The following is a 14,123-nucleotide window of genomic DNA, read 5'->3' as shown; positions in this document are numbered from 1 at the left end:
TTGCCCGAACTTGGCCTAAACTGATGGTTTCGTAAATTTGAAAACAAAAGGGAATTAAAGCTATGTATTACAACATTCAACCAGGGCCTGATTTTGTTGTACTAATCTTATTATATTGCTAATTTTGTGAGCAACAATCAGAGTGGGAACCAGTCGCAAGCAGTATACATTGCATGACACTTTGGCCGGTAACCCATTTTTGCTTACATTACATGTCTATACATGTATGTACAGCTATAATCGTGGAAAGATGAGCTGAAACGTACTGAACGCACACAAGGCCCTCTTCAATGGAGAAACCATTGTGCACACTATTAAAACGTATATTAACCAATTCCCTGTGAGACAGATCTTAGCAAAAGCCACAATCCTGGCCAAATCTCGCTGGGCCCCCAACCCCCCAGTCAATGTTGTCTCTCATTGCGCGGTGTGTGCTCCATCCCCTGAAGAGAACAACATTGACCAGGGGAGCGGGGGAGTTGGTGACCGTTGGAGGCTACGGTTTTTTCCAAGTGTCCCAACCATTTTGGCCGGGATTGTAGCACAATTGAAGGGGGGCCTTTGTGGTACCGTCGAATTGATAGCAATATACCCAGAATGGGTGCTAATTTTAGGAGAGATATCAGTGAGCGGTACACAGCGAGTTTTTATCAAACTATTTGTAGTCATGTGGCTCAGGCATCATCCATTGATAGACATACGCTTACTGTTAAAGATTCCATAGTCCAGGTATCGGACCATACAATCTAATCAATTTGACTACTGAAGCACAGGTCGATTTCAAGTGTCTTATCTGATGAAATTATTAGAACTCATTTTTTTGTGGTAGGCCCACCCCAAACAAAGACGGGAAAAAAAATTAGGAAAACATAAACATCTGGAGGACCCAAATGCAATACAATGTTATCGTAGATATGAGCGAAATAGAAAATGTTTCGTCATCACCTGGGTTACCTGAATACAGGTCAGAGTACCGGGCAATATGATGTGTCAATGTCTGTATCATGGTAACCATCTCAAACCTTTAGATACTGGTTGTATACTTTGTATGCAGGGACTCTTCAATGCCTGGATGAACCCCATTGTAACCAAATGTCAATTTCAAGAAGATGGCAAACCCAAATTTGGTGACCTTTTTTTTTTTGTAATTTAGTTTTGGTTTAAAGTGCATGCAGGGGTAGTTTTGGACTTCTTATCTTCATCAGTGTCAACCGTAAACATGTAAATAAACACCTGGGTTTTTTTTTCAATTCAAGTAAAATTTGAACACAACCTACGGTATATAATTTATAACTATGTACGTATGTACATGTGGTTTCAAATCCTTTACAAATCTTGTTACTTAATCAATGTGTTGTGTGATGTTCTCACTCTATGTACAATTCACCTGGAAAACTGCAGCAGTTGCATATTCCATGACCCTAGGAGAACTGAAGTACATCTACTTGACGGTTAGTTCAATTTAAAAAAGGCCACTACTGAAACTGTCAAGGTGACTACTCTCTCAGCTTCTATGAACAGCCCCCAAGCCCCGCCCCTCCCCGTCGCTCACCTGCCAGATCAGCAATGCTGAGGTCTTCATACAAATACCACTCCAACTCCTGATCACTGACGTCCTGATCGCCAAATCCGATACCGCCCCTTTTCTCCAACCGACACTTATACATGGTGGCTTCCTTGTTTCAGATCAACCCAACTATCAACAAGGATTGAAAATCCATTGTACGATTCATTGTTGCTGGCTGTCAGTTGTCGTTCAAGAACAAGCAAGTGTACCACCCATTCCTGAAGAAAGTTCTACATTTCTTCCTTCCAAATGGCAATAATTTGACGTTGCTGGCTGGCAGTTGTCATTCCAGAACATGCACATATACCGGTGCTTGTACCATTCATTTCTGAAGAAATTTCTTCCTTCAAAATCACAATTCAAAACGGAACTAAACCTCTTCAAAATTACTCCTCACAAGCATAATGGCCGAGTTAATCAATCCACAACAGTGATGAAGTACAACTGTGAAAGGGTGCTAATTTTAGAAGAGATATCAGCGAGCGGTACACAGCGAACTTTTATCAAACTATTTGTAGTCATGTGGCTCAGGCATCATCCATTGATAGACATACGCTTACTGTTAAAGATTCCATAGTCCAGGTATCGGACCATACAATCTAATCAATTTGACTACTGAAGCACAGGTCAATATCAAGTGTCTTTATCTGATGAAATTATTAGAACTCATTTTTTTTTGTGGTAGGGGTAGGCCCGCCCCAAACAAAGACGGGAAAAAATTAGGAAAACATAAACATCTGGAGGACCCAAATGCAATACAATGTTATCGTAGATATGAGCGAAATAGAAAATGTTTTGTCATCACCTGGGTTACCTGAATACAGGTCAGAGTACCGGGCAATATGATGTGTCAATGTCTGTATCATGGTAACCATCTCAAACCTTTAGAACCTGGTTGTATACTTTGTATGCAAACACTCTTCAATGGCTGGATGAACCCCATTGTAACCAAATGTCAATTTCAAAAAGATGGCAAACCCAAATATGTTGACCATTTTTTTTTTTTTTGTAATTTAGTTTTGGTTTAACGTGCATGCAGGTGTAGTTTTGGACTTCTCATCTTTATCAGTTGTCAACCGTTAACATGTAAATAAACACCTGGGTTTTTTTTTCAATTCAAGTAAAATTTGGACACAACCTACTACGGTATATACATGTATAACTACAGTATGTATGTACATCACAGTACATGTGGTTTCAAATCCTTTACAAAACTGGTTACTTAATCAGTCAATGTGTTGTGTGATGTTCTCACTCTTTGTACAATTCACCTGGAAAACTGCAGCAGCTGCATATTCCATGGACCCTAGCAGAACTGAAGTACATGTAAATTTACGACGGTTAGTTCAATTTTCAAAAGGCCACTACTAAAACTGTCAAGGTGACTACTCTCTCAGCTTCTATGAACAGCCCCCAAACCCCCGCCCCTTCCCATCGCTCACCTGCCAGATCAGCAATGCTGAGGTCGTCATACAAATACCACTCCAACTCCTGATCGCTGACGTCCTGATCGCCAAATCCGATACCGCCCCTTTTCTCCAACCGACACTTATACATGGTGGCTTCCTTGTTTCAGATCAACCCAACAATCAACAATGATTGAAAATCCATTGTACGATTCGCTGTTGCTGGCTGTCCGTTGTCGTTCAAGAACAAGCAAATATACCACCCATTCCTGAAGAAAGTTCTACATTTCTTCCTTCCAAAAGGCAATAATTTGACGTTGCTGGCTGGCAGTTGTCATTCAAGAACATGCACATATACCAGTACTTGTACTATTCATTTCTGAATCTTGAAAGTTCTTCCTTCAAAATCACAATTCAAAACGGAACTAAACCTCTTCAAAATTACTCCTTACAAGCATAATGGCCAAGTTAAACAATCCACAACAGTGACGAAGTACAACTGTGAAAGAAGGAAGCACTGACTAAAAACTGCTGCGCCAATCCCTCCGCTACAATGACAGATTCCGCTACAATGACAGATACCGGATGGGGCGGCTTGGCCAGCATTTCCTGTCAAACTTCCCACAACAACTTCACTGACCCCAAAACCTATGAAATGATGCACGACCAGTCTATTATTCTGATGACGCCCCCTGAAACAACACTTAGCTTCAGGTCACAGACGACGGATCTGAAACTCTAAAAAATTATTGATACTGAATTACAAGTCCAACCCTCACTTTTACTCGACAAACAAAGAAGACAAATGCTTCATAAGTTCTTTTGAATACATTTGTACATTTCAACTGTAAGTTCCTTTCACTTTTCCTGTTTGTTAATACACGGCACATAGTAAATCACCACCTTCCTGGCTGGTGAACTTTAGAAATCTGCGATGACCTTAAATACGATACAACATGCAGTGGTTTTGGTTTTGGGATGGTGTTATGAAAATGAAAATGTATGACTTACAAAACGATTGCCATGCTTGACAACCATGACATTACATGTACAATTTAGCATTAACAGTACAAATTGCTCAATACATTGCCACAGTTTTGGATACTGGGTCAGCAAGTTGTTCTCAAAGTTAAGTTTTAAAAAGTGAACACTGCTCTAATTCCAAAAATGCAGCAATTGAATCTTCTCAATTTTCCACGATTTGAGCGGGTACTGTTGCATGCTGTACATGATGTAGTTTGATATCGGTACCTGTATACATTGCCTAATCACATAATGTCAAACTACAGAACCTCATCTCCAGGATCTTAGTTACAATTTAAAAAGGGATTACTGAAGATTGCCCCCCCCCCCAAAAAAAAACCCAACAACAAAAACACACACAATAATTGCATATATACATGTACATCCTAAAGCCTCACCTTTCATGTTGTCCATCAACTCAGCCCACGTTTCTGCGTCTTCGTATCCCATTGTTAAACCTTGGCTAAACTTGATCAGATTCTATGTTGCAAATCAATCTGAAAATCTCTACGACAAAAATGTTGAAGCCAAGCTTTCTGTTGCAACATGAATGCCTTGTAGCAAATGTAAATCCATGAGCTGGCAAGATATTGGCAACAACCTGAAACGATATGGCGCTTGGCCTAGCAGACGACAAGATATATGCTTTTTTTATAAAGATGATGACAAGACATATGCGGGCATACTCTGTCTATCAAATAGCACTGTCCAAACCATCATTGTACATTCTGGGCATCGATCTGAAGCCTGCAATAATTTGAGGTGGAGAATATTGCGCAAAAGAAGTTCAGGTAGGTCCTTCATGAGTCGACTCCATGCTTGTAGTGACAGTGAACCGATCCCAAGAACCGATCCCCTTGTAATCTAGAAATCCAGGATTATCATCTTTCTTCTGCGCATACTTGCACACATCGTTGTACATGTAAGCACTTGGATGATGCAATCAAGAAACTGCAGCATTGTCTCACACACCTAAAATAGCCTCATAATCATCTCAGAAAACAGAGCAATGTTACGCAAGTCCACACTTTCCACAAGTTGAGACTGCAGTTTATGACGATAATCCTGTTCTCCAGCAAGACACCATCTTGTAAGTAACACACCCAGGAAATCAAGTTCTGCTCTGATTCATTCAGGCCACCTGACCTTAAAAGATCGCAGGAGTGCACTACATGTACATCCTCGCCCCGTATTTTGACTCCTACTCTGTTCACCCCTGTGCGTCCGTCCTGTACTCTGGCTACCTTATCGAGACGCCTATCTTAAAAACAGCCCGGCTCTCTTGGCACAGTGCCAAGCTGGACAAATGAATCACGGTCCCCCTCACAAATGCTCCAAGCACTTTCTGTTTTCCCCAGACAGACAGTACTTTTTAGAAGCCAAAGATTCAGCTGACGTTGAAAATTGTACATGTACCCTCATCCGAACACGTACTGCTATATATTCCCTCCGGTCATCTTGGAATATCAGTGCACTGAAAAGTAGCCGGCAGTAATCAATTTCATGGATAATCTCACTGGCTTTGTAGCATGAATCCAAATTAAAAATCGTGGAGCCGTTGGAGATTTTAAAGCAACTCATGCAGACCGAACAGATAAATGTTCCGCTACAACATTTTGAATGCAATGTCTATTCAAGACGTCTCTGCCATTGCAGACCAGGAATAAACCCGGCGAAAGAGTGACAAGAACAAAGTATGCAACCGCAAAACATGAGAAGTTCACTCATCAACGGTGAGTCAGCCTACCGGTAGTCTTCATTGCAAAACAATGTCCCAACTTCTTTGCCTTAAATACTGTTATCTGCACACTCGGGCTCGAAGACAGAACATCTCAGACTTGGGAACACTCATGTTTAGGCATGCTGATCATTCAAGAAAAGCTAGTGGCTCAATACTGCCTGAAAAAGTTTGAAAAAAAAATACTTGAAGACTGCTTCAGACAGTCCAAAATAAAAATTGGCCAATGGACATGGCTCAACAATGGACGAACTACACCCGCCGGCTAAATCTGTCGCGTCGAAGTGATCCTGAGTCACATTTATTCAATGCTAATTAACCACTTGGGGACAGGAAAGGGTGATGTCATGGAAATTGGAGACCTGTATTAGTGTGTTTTGCTCCAGGGTTAATGACTGGGTGCATTACTGACGCAACAACTTTACCCAGCATTGGAAACGTTGCAGATCCTTCAAAAATCCTTCAAAATTTGGAGGATTTTGTAGGATTGAGGACTGTCAAGCCAAAACACTATTGATAACTTTACTAAGAGCTTGATGCTTAAAAGTACTACAAAGGATATATGCCATCTGTTTCCTGCACATTCACAGACATGTAGTACCATGGAGAAGTATGGAGGATTTAGGACGTTTCTTTCAAAAAACGTCTACAGGGTTTGTGTTAAAGTTGCGGTTCGCATACTTTTTTTGAGTTTCATCCCCCCAAATAAATTCCTTTTCTAAATTGCTATTTTTCTAGCAAGTTATTCACTTTTGAAGGAAAAGGTTTTTTGTTGTTGGAATAAAACATACTGGTTGAAAAGTTATTAATAGACAAAAATCGCAATGGTTGAAGAACACGGGGAATGTAACTTCAATATACCTCAGACATTTCTACAGAGTTCTGCAAAATGACTACTGCAACTTTAACCCTGGAGGATCCCAGGAGATACACTTCTGGCTTTTTAATTGAATCAAAACATCACCAAGTGAGGATGTGCACTCGTCTCCCACCTACACTTAGTGTGCGCCATCCTGGGCTACATGTAGATGATGTTAAGGAAAGCCTTATTAACTTATAATATGAGGGCAATTACATTGAACAGCCCTGAGGTACATGTACATTCAAGCTCTACGATTCAAGAACTTTTGCAGCTGAACTCTGGTTCCTAATGTTGTTCATTGCGATAACTACCTCCCATTGTGTTATAAATAGTAGAGAGCATGTATCATGTGACCCCGTTCAGATAAGGCACATTTTCAAAGTAAACAAAATGGATTATTTTTCCATTCAACTGTTTGTCTTTTTATCAATTTATTTTTTTTAACTAAATTTTTTTGTTTTAAACATGTTCAAAATACTTAAATAGTACCAACTTTGAAAGTCAAGCTAATGTGCTTTTCACTGAGAACATCAGCATGATCAGGTACTTTGCCATACAAAAACTTACAATAATGTTCAGCGTTTATTTATGCGTTGGCAAAAGAGCAAAACCCAGTATAAAATTTTAACTAACTGGGAAAATACAAAACATCTCAGCTCGTCACATAAACCAGTAAAAAGGTTACATCATTCATCATACGATCCTCTTTGCTGAAATTTCCTTCTACATGTCAATTATTTTGTTTTAAAAATGTGGTGTTTTAGAAATGATGGTAGCATGTTGAATGTGCCAAAAAAACCTGTATTGTTTCCGAACAGATTTACAATGTAATTGGCTTTTAAATTGTCAGATTGGAATAGTGAATCAAATTACTGCATGTGCATACATGCATATTATTCCTCTTCAATTTACACAGGGTCATGACTGTTATGTACACAAAACAATTGAAATATGCAATGCAACAGTTATGATGTTAAAGGACCATGCAATGTAAATTTTGCAGTCCTTGCAAATGCACCTTTGTGACCCATTTTACCTTATTTTCAATTTTCGTTTTGCCATTTTCAAGGGCATTTTGTGGCCTTTTTTTGTTTTTATGCTAATGCCAATTTCCATATATATTTAAGAAGTGCACCTTTCAATCAAATTAACTAAGAAGGGATGTCAAATAGTTTTAAGAGGAATAGAAATTAACCCAAAATGTGTTCCTAAGAAAAAAGGGATGGCATGGACCCTTTAAATGATATGCAGGTGTTCTGACTTTTATTTATGAATGAAATGTAGAATGACCTGTTGGCATACAAAGTACCAGTATAATTGTGAACAGGAAGAATTATGAATGTGTACAGTATGCAAATTTTATCAACTGCTATTTGGATTAACATGCAACAACACTGCCAGTGCATTTCTTGATATTTTATAGCTGATTATAGTAACTCAAGGATAAGGTTGTATGTTTTCATAGCTTCATAGGTTTTGAGGTAATACCAGATAGTCACAGTATTTACATGTATTTGAATACTTAACAATACTGAGTGATGTTGCCTCAATACCAAAATATTTCAGTACCCTGGCATTCTCCAAACTGTGGTTTTGAGTTCCATTACCCGATTTTTACATCACACGTGATTTACATCAAAAAGAATAGATAAAAATTGTACAAAACCTGTTTTTTTATAGAAAGGCCTCCATTTCTTAATTTTTTTTGGAGCATACCATTTTTGTTGTCTTCGTTTTCAGAGCAAGGCATCACTTCTTTTCCATCGGTTTTGTTTGCGTTAGCATCGCACCCGCCTGCCTCTAGTTCCCCCATATCGGCGACGGACTCAAAAAACCTATTCCATGATGCACTCCTCTCAACGACGTCCTCTCCTTCCATGGTGCCTTCGGAGTCCGACGAGGGTGTGCCATTGCATAACTGGCCCTCTGTCATCGGTTTCGGCTGGTAACCCACTAGTGGGTACCGGTGATTGAGTACTCAGTCACATGGCGTGTTTCTGCAGTTGCCTCACACACAGTTGAGACACTACAACTACTATCGGCCATACACAAATACTCAGGTGTAATCAAACGGCAAATCATGTGAAATTCAATCGCAGTACTTTGGGTACTGTCGCATTCGCAAGTGTAGCGCCAGTTCCGCCCAAATTCCGTCCGAGTGAAATGCCTACACTTATCCGGATACAGATTTCAACCTTCATAACAGAGCACAACACTCCGAGTCGAAAGTCCAAACTTCATCCACTCAAAATATCTAATATTAGAATAGTCATGGACGTCATTCGGGATCCATAGAACACACAGCACAAATTGGAAATTGCTGGTTCTCTACATACCAAAGCACCACTTGTTCAATATTTGAAGCTGAGAGTAGATGTATATCTTGTCTTCAGTCAATTTTATGTATGTAATTTGAAAGCTCATTTACACACACTACCACATGCACTGGTCAGTACTTCATGTACATGTATTTACTATTTGGTAACACGTGTCAGCTTAACAATGGTATGCAGTGAACGAAAAAATCCTCATTCATAGTGTAATCCCTACACACTTGCACGGCTCTGTTCAGATGGGAATCCTCTATTGACAAGTGGCCGTTCCATGCAAATAGTAGATAACAGGGAACCTAAACACATGACCACACACATTAGTCACTGCAGAACAACAGTCAAAGACGAACATGTAGTTAATAAATGCTGTACATTATCGTGTACAATACTTCTCAACACAGAGCTGTACGTGTTCACTAATCCCAGCTGAACAGTTTTTAAAAAATCACTCTGCAGGAGACAGCCTCATCATAAAATTCCCACTCTTCTCGAATATGCCGTTCTCAACTTTTATTGCCACTCCAGCAAGCACAGAAAGGTCTAGGACGCCATTGCAGATAAAACTCTGGGTGAAATGATTGGAAATGGTAAAGGTGCTTTGTTGGTTGTGGGGTTGCTACAGCAACCACAGAACCTATGCATACACAGCTCAACTGAGGTCGTCACTTTACGCTTTATGCATTTTAGCCAAAATAGATGTACATGTACATACATGTAGAATGGAATTCTGCTGGAAACTGTTGTTGTCCAAACGCTGCCTACAAATTGAACTGAATGCGTCCTTAAAAACCAGACAATGCACAAATCAATAAATCGTAACAATAACTAAAGATTGACTCTCACAAAGGGAAAAATCCCTGAGTGGTTGCCAAATCTACTTATCATAATACATGCATGCTTTGCTGTACAGTACATGTAACTTGCAAACCTGCAAATTTAACAAAGGCAATATTGGTCTACATCAAATGTTTGTAAATTATGAACAGTAAATTGTGTTGCTCTGGAAATAATTTTACCATAATATCATACACTACAGAGATGCTAATACTACAACTTTGCCAACACCCCTATACAGTAATGGAATAGCCATGTGAATACACTAGTAATGGCTTACAATCAGAGTAAAGCCTGCCCTCACAATGCCATTGAAAACCAGGCTAGATCACCTCAACAACATTTATCCTTTGGCAAATTCAGCACAAGTGATTAGTTTTTCATTTTTTTGGAATCTTGATCATTCATTTCATGTGTAACTACCAGTAACGTTTAAAATAAAAATGATGTACTGTACATGTACATGTATGAGTGTTTTAATTTTTAGTTTTCAAATATCCTTACACAGTGGTTTTTAGTTCCCGACCCAAACACCATGAAAATGTACATGTATATATAATAAGTAAAAAAAAAATTCTTGAGTAATTAAAAAAAGTGTGCCATTATCTGTGTAACAGGTACATGTAACTTTTTTTTCACACACTTTCAGAAAACACAAAGTTATGCTGTGCTTCTAAGACATGGGCATATAAGTTATGCAAGTGTAGGGGAAATCTACTCCACAGAACCACATGACACCAACAAAATTAGGTCCTTCCAATCAACCAACCCCCCCCCCCTGTAGCTCATACAGGTAAATTATTACACAACATGGATGTACAATGTACATGTACACAAACCACCTCTACATGTGGTGAACAGAACATGTTTACCAGTATATGTACCAGTACATACATACATTGTACATGTACATGTACACCCATGCATGTGTACACAATGTATGAATGAGTGCAACGGTGCACGTAAAGCCTGCCCCCACAAGGCTATTCACAGCCAAGCTGACTATGCTAATAAGCTAAATGCATATTCATAAGTATCAATCCTGAAGCACATTTAGGGGTTTAGAACTCCCAAAAGAGTGATATTATTCACTTTCCAAAGTTTTTGACAAACAATTTCACAGAGAATGTAGTGTAGAATTAACTTTGTGCATGTAAAATGATACAATTTCTAATACATGATTGATTTGTGGAGAAAATAATATTGTACAATTTGCTACTGTGATTCAAAAAATACCTCAAGAGAACCGGATGGGGTAGGCACATTGTTCAGTACTCTGGTTTCTCTGCATTCGCATAAATCTTTCGCCTTTTACTAAAGATTTCCGTGCAGTGGAACAATTTAATGAGTCTATAGACTAATTTTTTACTGCCCAGTCGAAAGATTGGGCTAATAAACAACCAAAGATAGAACAATGGAAGTAGTAAATAACATGAGAGATAGGAAATTACATGTGTCATTCCACAATTTGGGGTCCAATTTAGAGCGAGTCCCTTTTACATCTGATATTACATTGATGTTGTAAATTCAGGACACGCTTTTTAATGCCATGTAGAGCAAAGTACCTGCCAAAACAATAAAAAAAAATCGCACTCTTGGACCCCTAATTTATGGAATGACCCATGTACAAATGCATTCCCTGTATTGTCAGTACTGTCTTAAAAATTGCAACCCACAAATGAAACAGTACTTTATATTTTAAGATAATTTTTACAAATGTTTTTATTCTTTTCTGTTATTTTTAAAGAAAGTCGTCCAAGGATTGAGACATGTCATCAAAGACTGCGTGTTGAAGACTACAATATACCAGCAAGAGGGTTGAGCTTCAACATCAACCAAGACAAGAATGTGCACATTACTGCATTCCCAATGTGAGAATGACGCTGAGATCTGCCATACCTCCCTACATTAAAATTGGGGCCGTATCACGTTATCTTATATTGCACTCCAAGTGGCATCCCTGATATGGGGACTCATCAATGTCCAACTCATGAGTCAAAGGTATCCCGTACAAGGCTAAGAGCTTAGTCAACAAACTGCTACTTTTCCAATCTGAAGTGGAGATACCGGCAGCCTTGCAGGAATGCACTTTCGCTTATTTTGCTATTTAAGTATAGATTCCTACTACACTAAACGTCAACTAGAGAAGGCCTAGGAATGGTGATCTCGAGGCTCAAACGGGAGCTGAGCCTCAATCTTCACCTAGAAAAGAAAGCGCAACCAAAAGGGCTATTCGATCGAGATGATCAAGAAACACATGCTGAAAAACGACGTAAAATCTGTTATAAGCCATGAAAATGGTGCATCACCTTCAAGAAAACAGTAGCAAAGACGACGAGAGAACTTCTGAGAATCAACGAGAAACCAGTGACAACATCAGAGGGGGAAAGAGCGTTAGCATTTTCGTACAAATCTTTCGCCTTTTACTAAAGATTTCTAAATTTCACGACTGAGTACGCCAAAGACAAAGATGGCTTTCTCGAGGCTCAACCGGGAGCTGAGCCTCAACCTACATCTTGAAGAAAAGACACAGCCGAAAGAAATTTTCGCATTGATAAAGAAGCATGTTGCAGAGAATGAAGTGAAATGCGTGCAACACGTGAATGATGCTAAGTGGTGCGTCACTTTCAAAAAAGACGTCAGCCAAGACAAAGATGACTACAGAACACCTGAAAATCAACGAAAGACCAGAAACAACTTCAGAGGCCGACATAGCGTTGGTGTACGTCAACATGCACAACGCCCCACAGGAGCTGGCGGACAGACCCATCGTCACTACCCTAGCGCAGTATGGGCAGGTGATAGGACACCGACGTGGACATTGGCCGGCAACGCCCGAATGGGAGAATGGCATCCGCCATTTTCGCATGACCCTCTGTTCGCCCATTCCTTCCTACATCAAGGTGGGGCCTTTTCAGCTGTACGTCCAGTACGACGGACAGCAAAAGACCTGCCGACGTTGCGGTAAACCAGGCCACCTGGCAGCCAACTGCGGGACACTAACATGCTTCAACTGCAGGGGGCAAGGGCACCGCAGCGCGGAGTGCCCACTGCCAAAAACGTGCACAATTTGCAGTTCAGAAAACCACACCTCATTTAACTGTCCGACATCGCTCGCTAGACCAACTTCAACCTCAGCAGCAACCAATATGAGACCAGGCACAATGGTTTTCCCGCCATCCCGTGAACTGGTAAGCAAAACCGACTTTCCTCCCCTTTCAACCGGCGACAGCGAAACAGAGGAGATGGAGATCTCTACCAAGGCCCAGGGGTTCTGGGACGAGGCCGTTAAATCTGGCGCGGCAAGCTCCAAACCAACTCCCCGCCCTCGACCTACCACCCGCTCCATAACGGCAAGCTCAGGCAAGCCATCGCCGACCCCAAGCAAGATACCAACCGCAAGCAAACCATCGGCCGAAGGCAAGCCACTGGCCGCAAACAAGCCAACAGCCGCAAGCAAGCCACCATCGACAGTAGGCAGGCCATCAGCCACAAGCAAGCCATCGCCGACAAGCAAGCCATCGCCGGCAAGCAAGCCACCGACCGCCAACAAGGTCTCATTGACCAAGGCCAAACCACCGTCAACCGCAGGCAAGCCACGGTCCGCCAGCAAGGCCCCGGCCCCATCGAAAGTTACCAGCAAGTCTGCATCGACCGCAAGCAAGTCAGCAACAACAAGCAAGGTCCCAACAACTGCGAGCAAGTCATCACTAGAGACCACCATTGAAAACGCCCAAAAAACACCGGACGAAATCATCGAGGGACCCGCAAGCCAGTCTACACAAGATACATGGGACAGTCAAGACACATTCTTCGTCAAGTACTCTTCGGGGAAACATGCCTTAGACTGGGCGGACATCAAGAAAGATAATGAAAAACTAGAGAAATGTCTGGTCCAGGACAGAGACTCAGACGAAGGTTCGACAATATCTACAAGCAGTGTTGCGTCCAAACGAAACTTATCATCCTCATCAACTGATGAGAACTTAGAGGACGAGAAACGTTTTGTTGAGGTACTTGGAAATCGAAAGAAGAAGCAGGCCAGAAAGACTTCTTCCAAATGAATTGGAACTCTTATTTTATGATGATGTTGTGTAAATATTTTGCGTGTATTATTTTTCTTACATGTATGAGTTTTTCAGTTGTAACCCTGAATGCAAATGGTCTGAGGAATTTGTGTAAACGCCGTCAGATTTTCGATTCCTGCAGGAGTCAGGGTGCAGATATCCTACTCCTGCAGGAAACCCACGCTTCTGGCTTCATGGAGGCCAGGGCAGGGAAAGAGAATTTGACGGCAAGGGCTTCTGGTCCTTTGGTTCATCTTCTAGTCGCGGAGTAGCCATCTTGCTTTCAAAATGCC

The 14,123-nt window shown here is 40.8% G+C and overlaps 2 protein-coding genes and 1 non-coding gene across 6 annotated transcripts in view; 2 read left to right on the top strand and 1 right to left on the bottom strand.

Moving 5' to 3' along the window:
* The window catches only part of LOC119740688 (trafficking kinesin-binding protein 1-like), a 46,220-nt gene that overhangs the window by 19,236 nt on the left and 12,861 nt on the right, over positions 1 to 14,123 (bottom strand). Inside the window, exon 1 of one of the 4 annotated variants that reach the window (XM_038216064.1) lies at positions 8,313 to 9,025. The exons of 1 other annotated variant lie outside the window; for it this stretch is intronic. In XM_038216064.1, coding sequence (XP_038071992.1) covers positions 8,313 to 8,529 — 217 coding nt within the window. In that variant the 5' untranslated portion in view covers positions 8,530 to 9,025. Of the gene's footprint in view, positions 1 to 1,552; positions 1,722 to 4,394; positions 4,614 to 8,312; positions 9,026 to 14,123 lie in introns of those variants that run through there. 2 more of the 4 variants (XM_038216066.1, XM_038216065.1) reach the window with 2 other exon arrangements.
* LOC119742212 lies at positions 11,035 to 11,154 on the top strand. The gene has a single exon (XR_005272835.1). It is a non-coding gene; the product is annotated as a U5 spliceosomal RNA (small nuclear RNA).
* LOC119740689 (mucin-5AC-like) lies at positions 12,104 to 14,032 on the top strand. The gene has a single exon (XM_038216067.1). It carries the CDS (start codon positions 12,367 to 12,369, stop codon positions 13,825 to 13,827), a length of 1,461 nt encoding a protein of 486 aa, XP_038071995.1. The 5' UTR covers positions 12,104 to 12,366; the 3' UTR covers positions 13,828 to 14,032.

The sequence above is a fragment of the Patiria miniata genome, unplaced genomic scaffold (genome assembly GCF_015706575.1).
Source record: "Patiria miniata isolate m_02_andy unplaced genomic scaffold, ASM1570657v1 HiC_scaffold_5, whole genome shotgun sequence".
In the NCBI taxonomy this organism is placed as follows: Eukaryota; Metazoa; Echinodermata; class Asteroidea; order Valvatida; family Asterinidae; genus Patiria; species Patiria miniata.
The sequence above is the reverse complement of the archived record's forward strand: the minus strand, read 5'-3'. Positions and strand labels throughout refer to the sequence as shown.

Bases quoted from the DNA above. Each gene is read 5' to 3' on its own strand.
- LOC119740689 (XM_038216067.1), top strand. From the start codon at position 12,367: ATGATGCTAAGTGGTGCGTCACTTTCAAAAAAGACGTCAGCCAAGACA.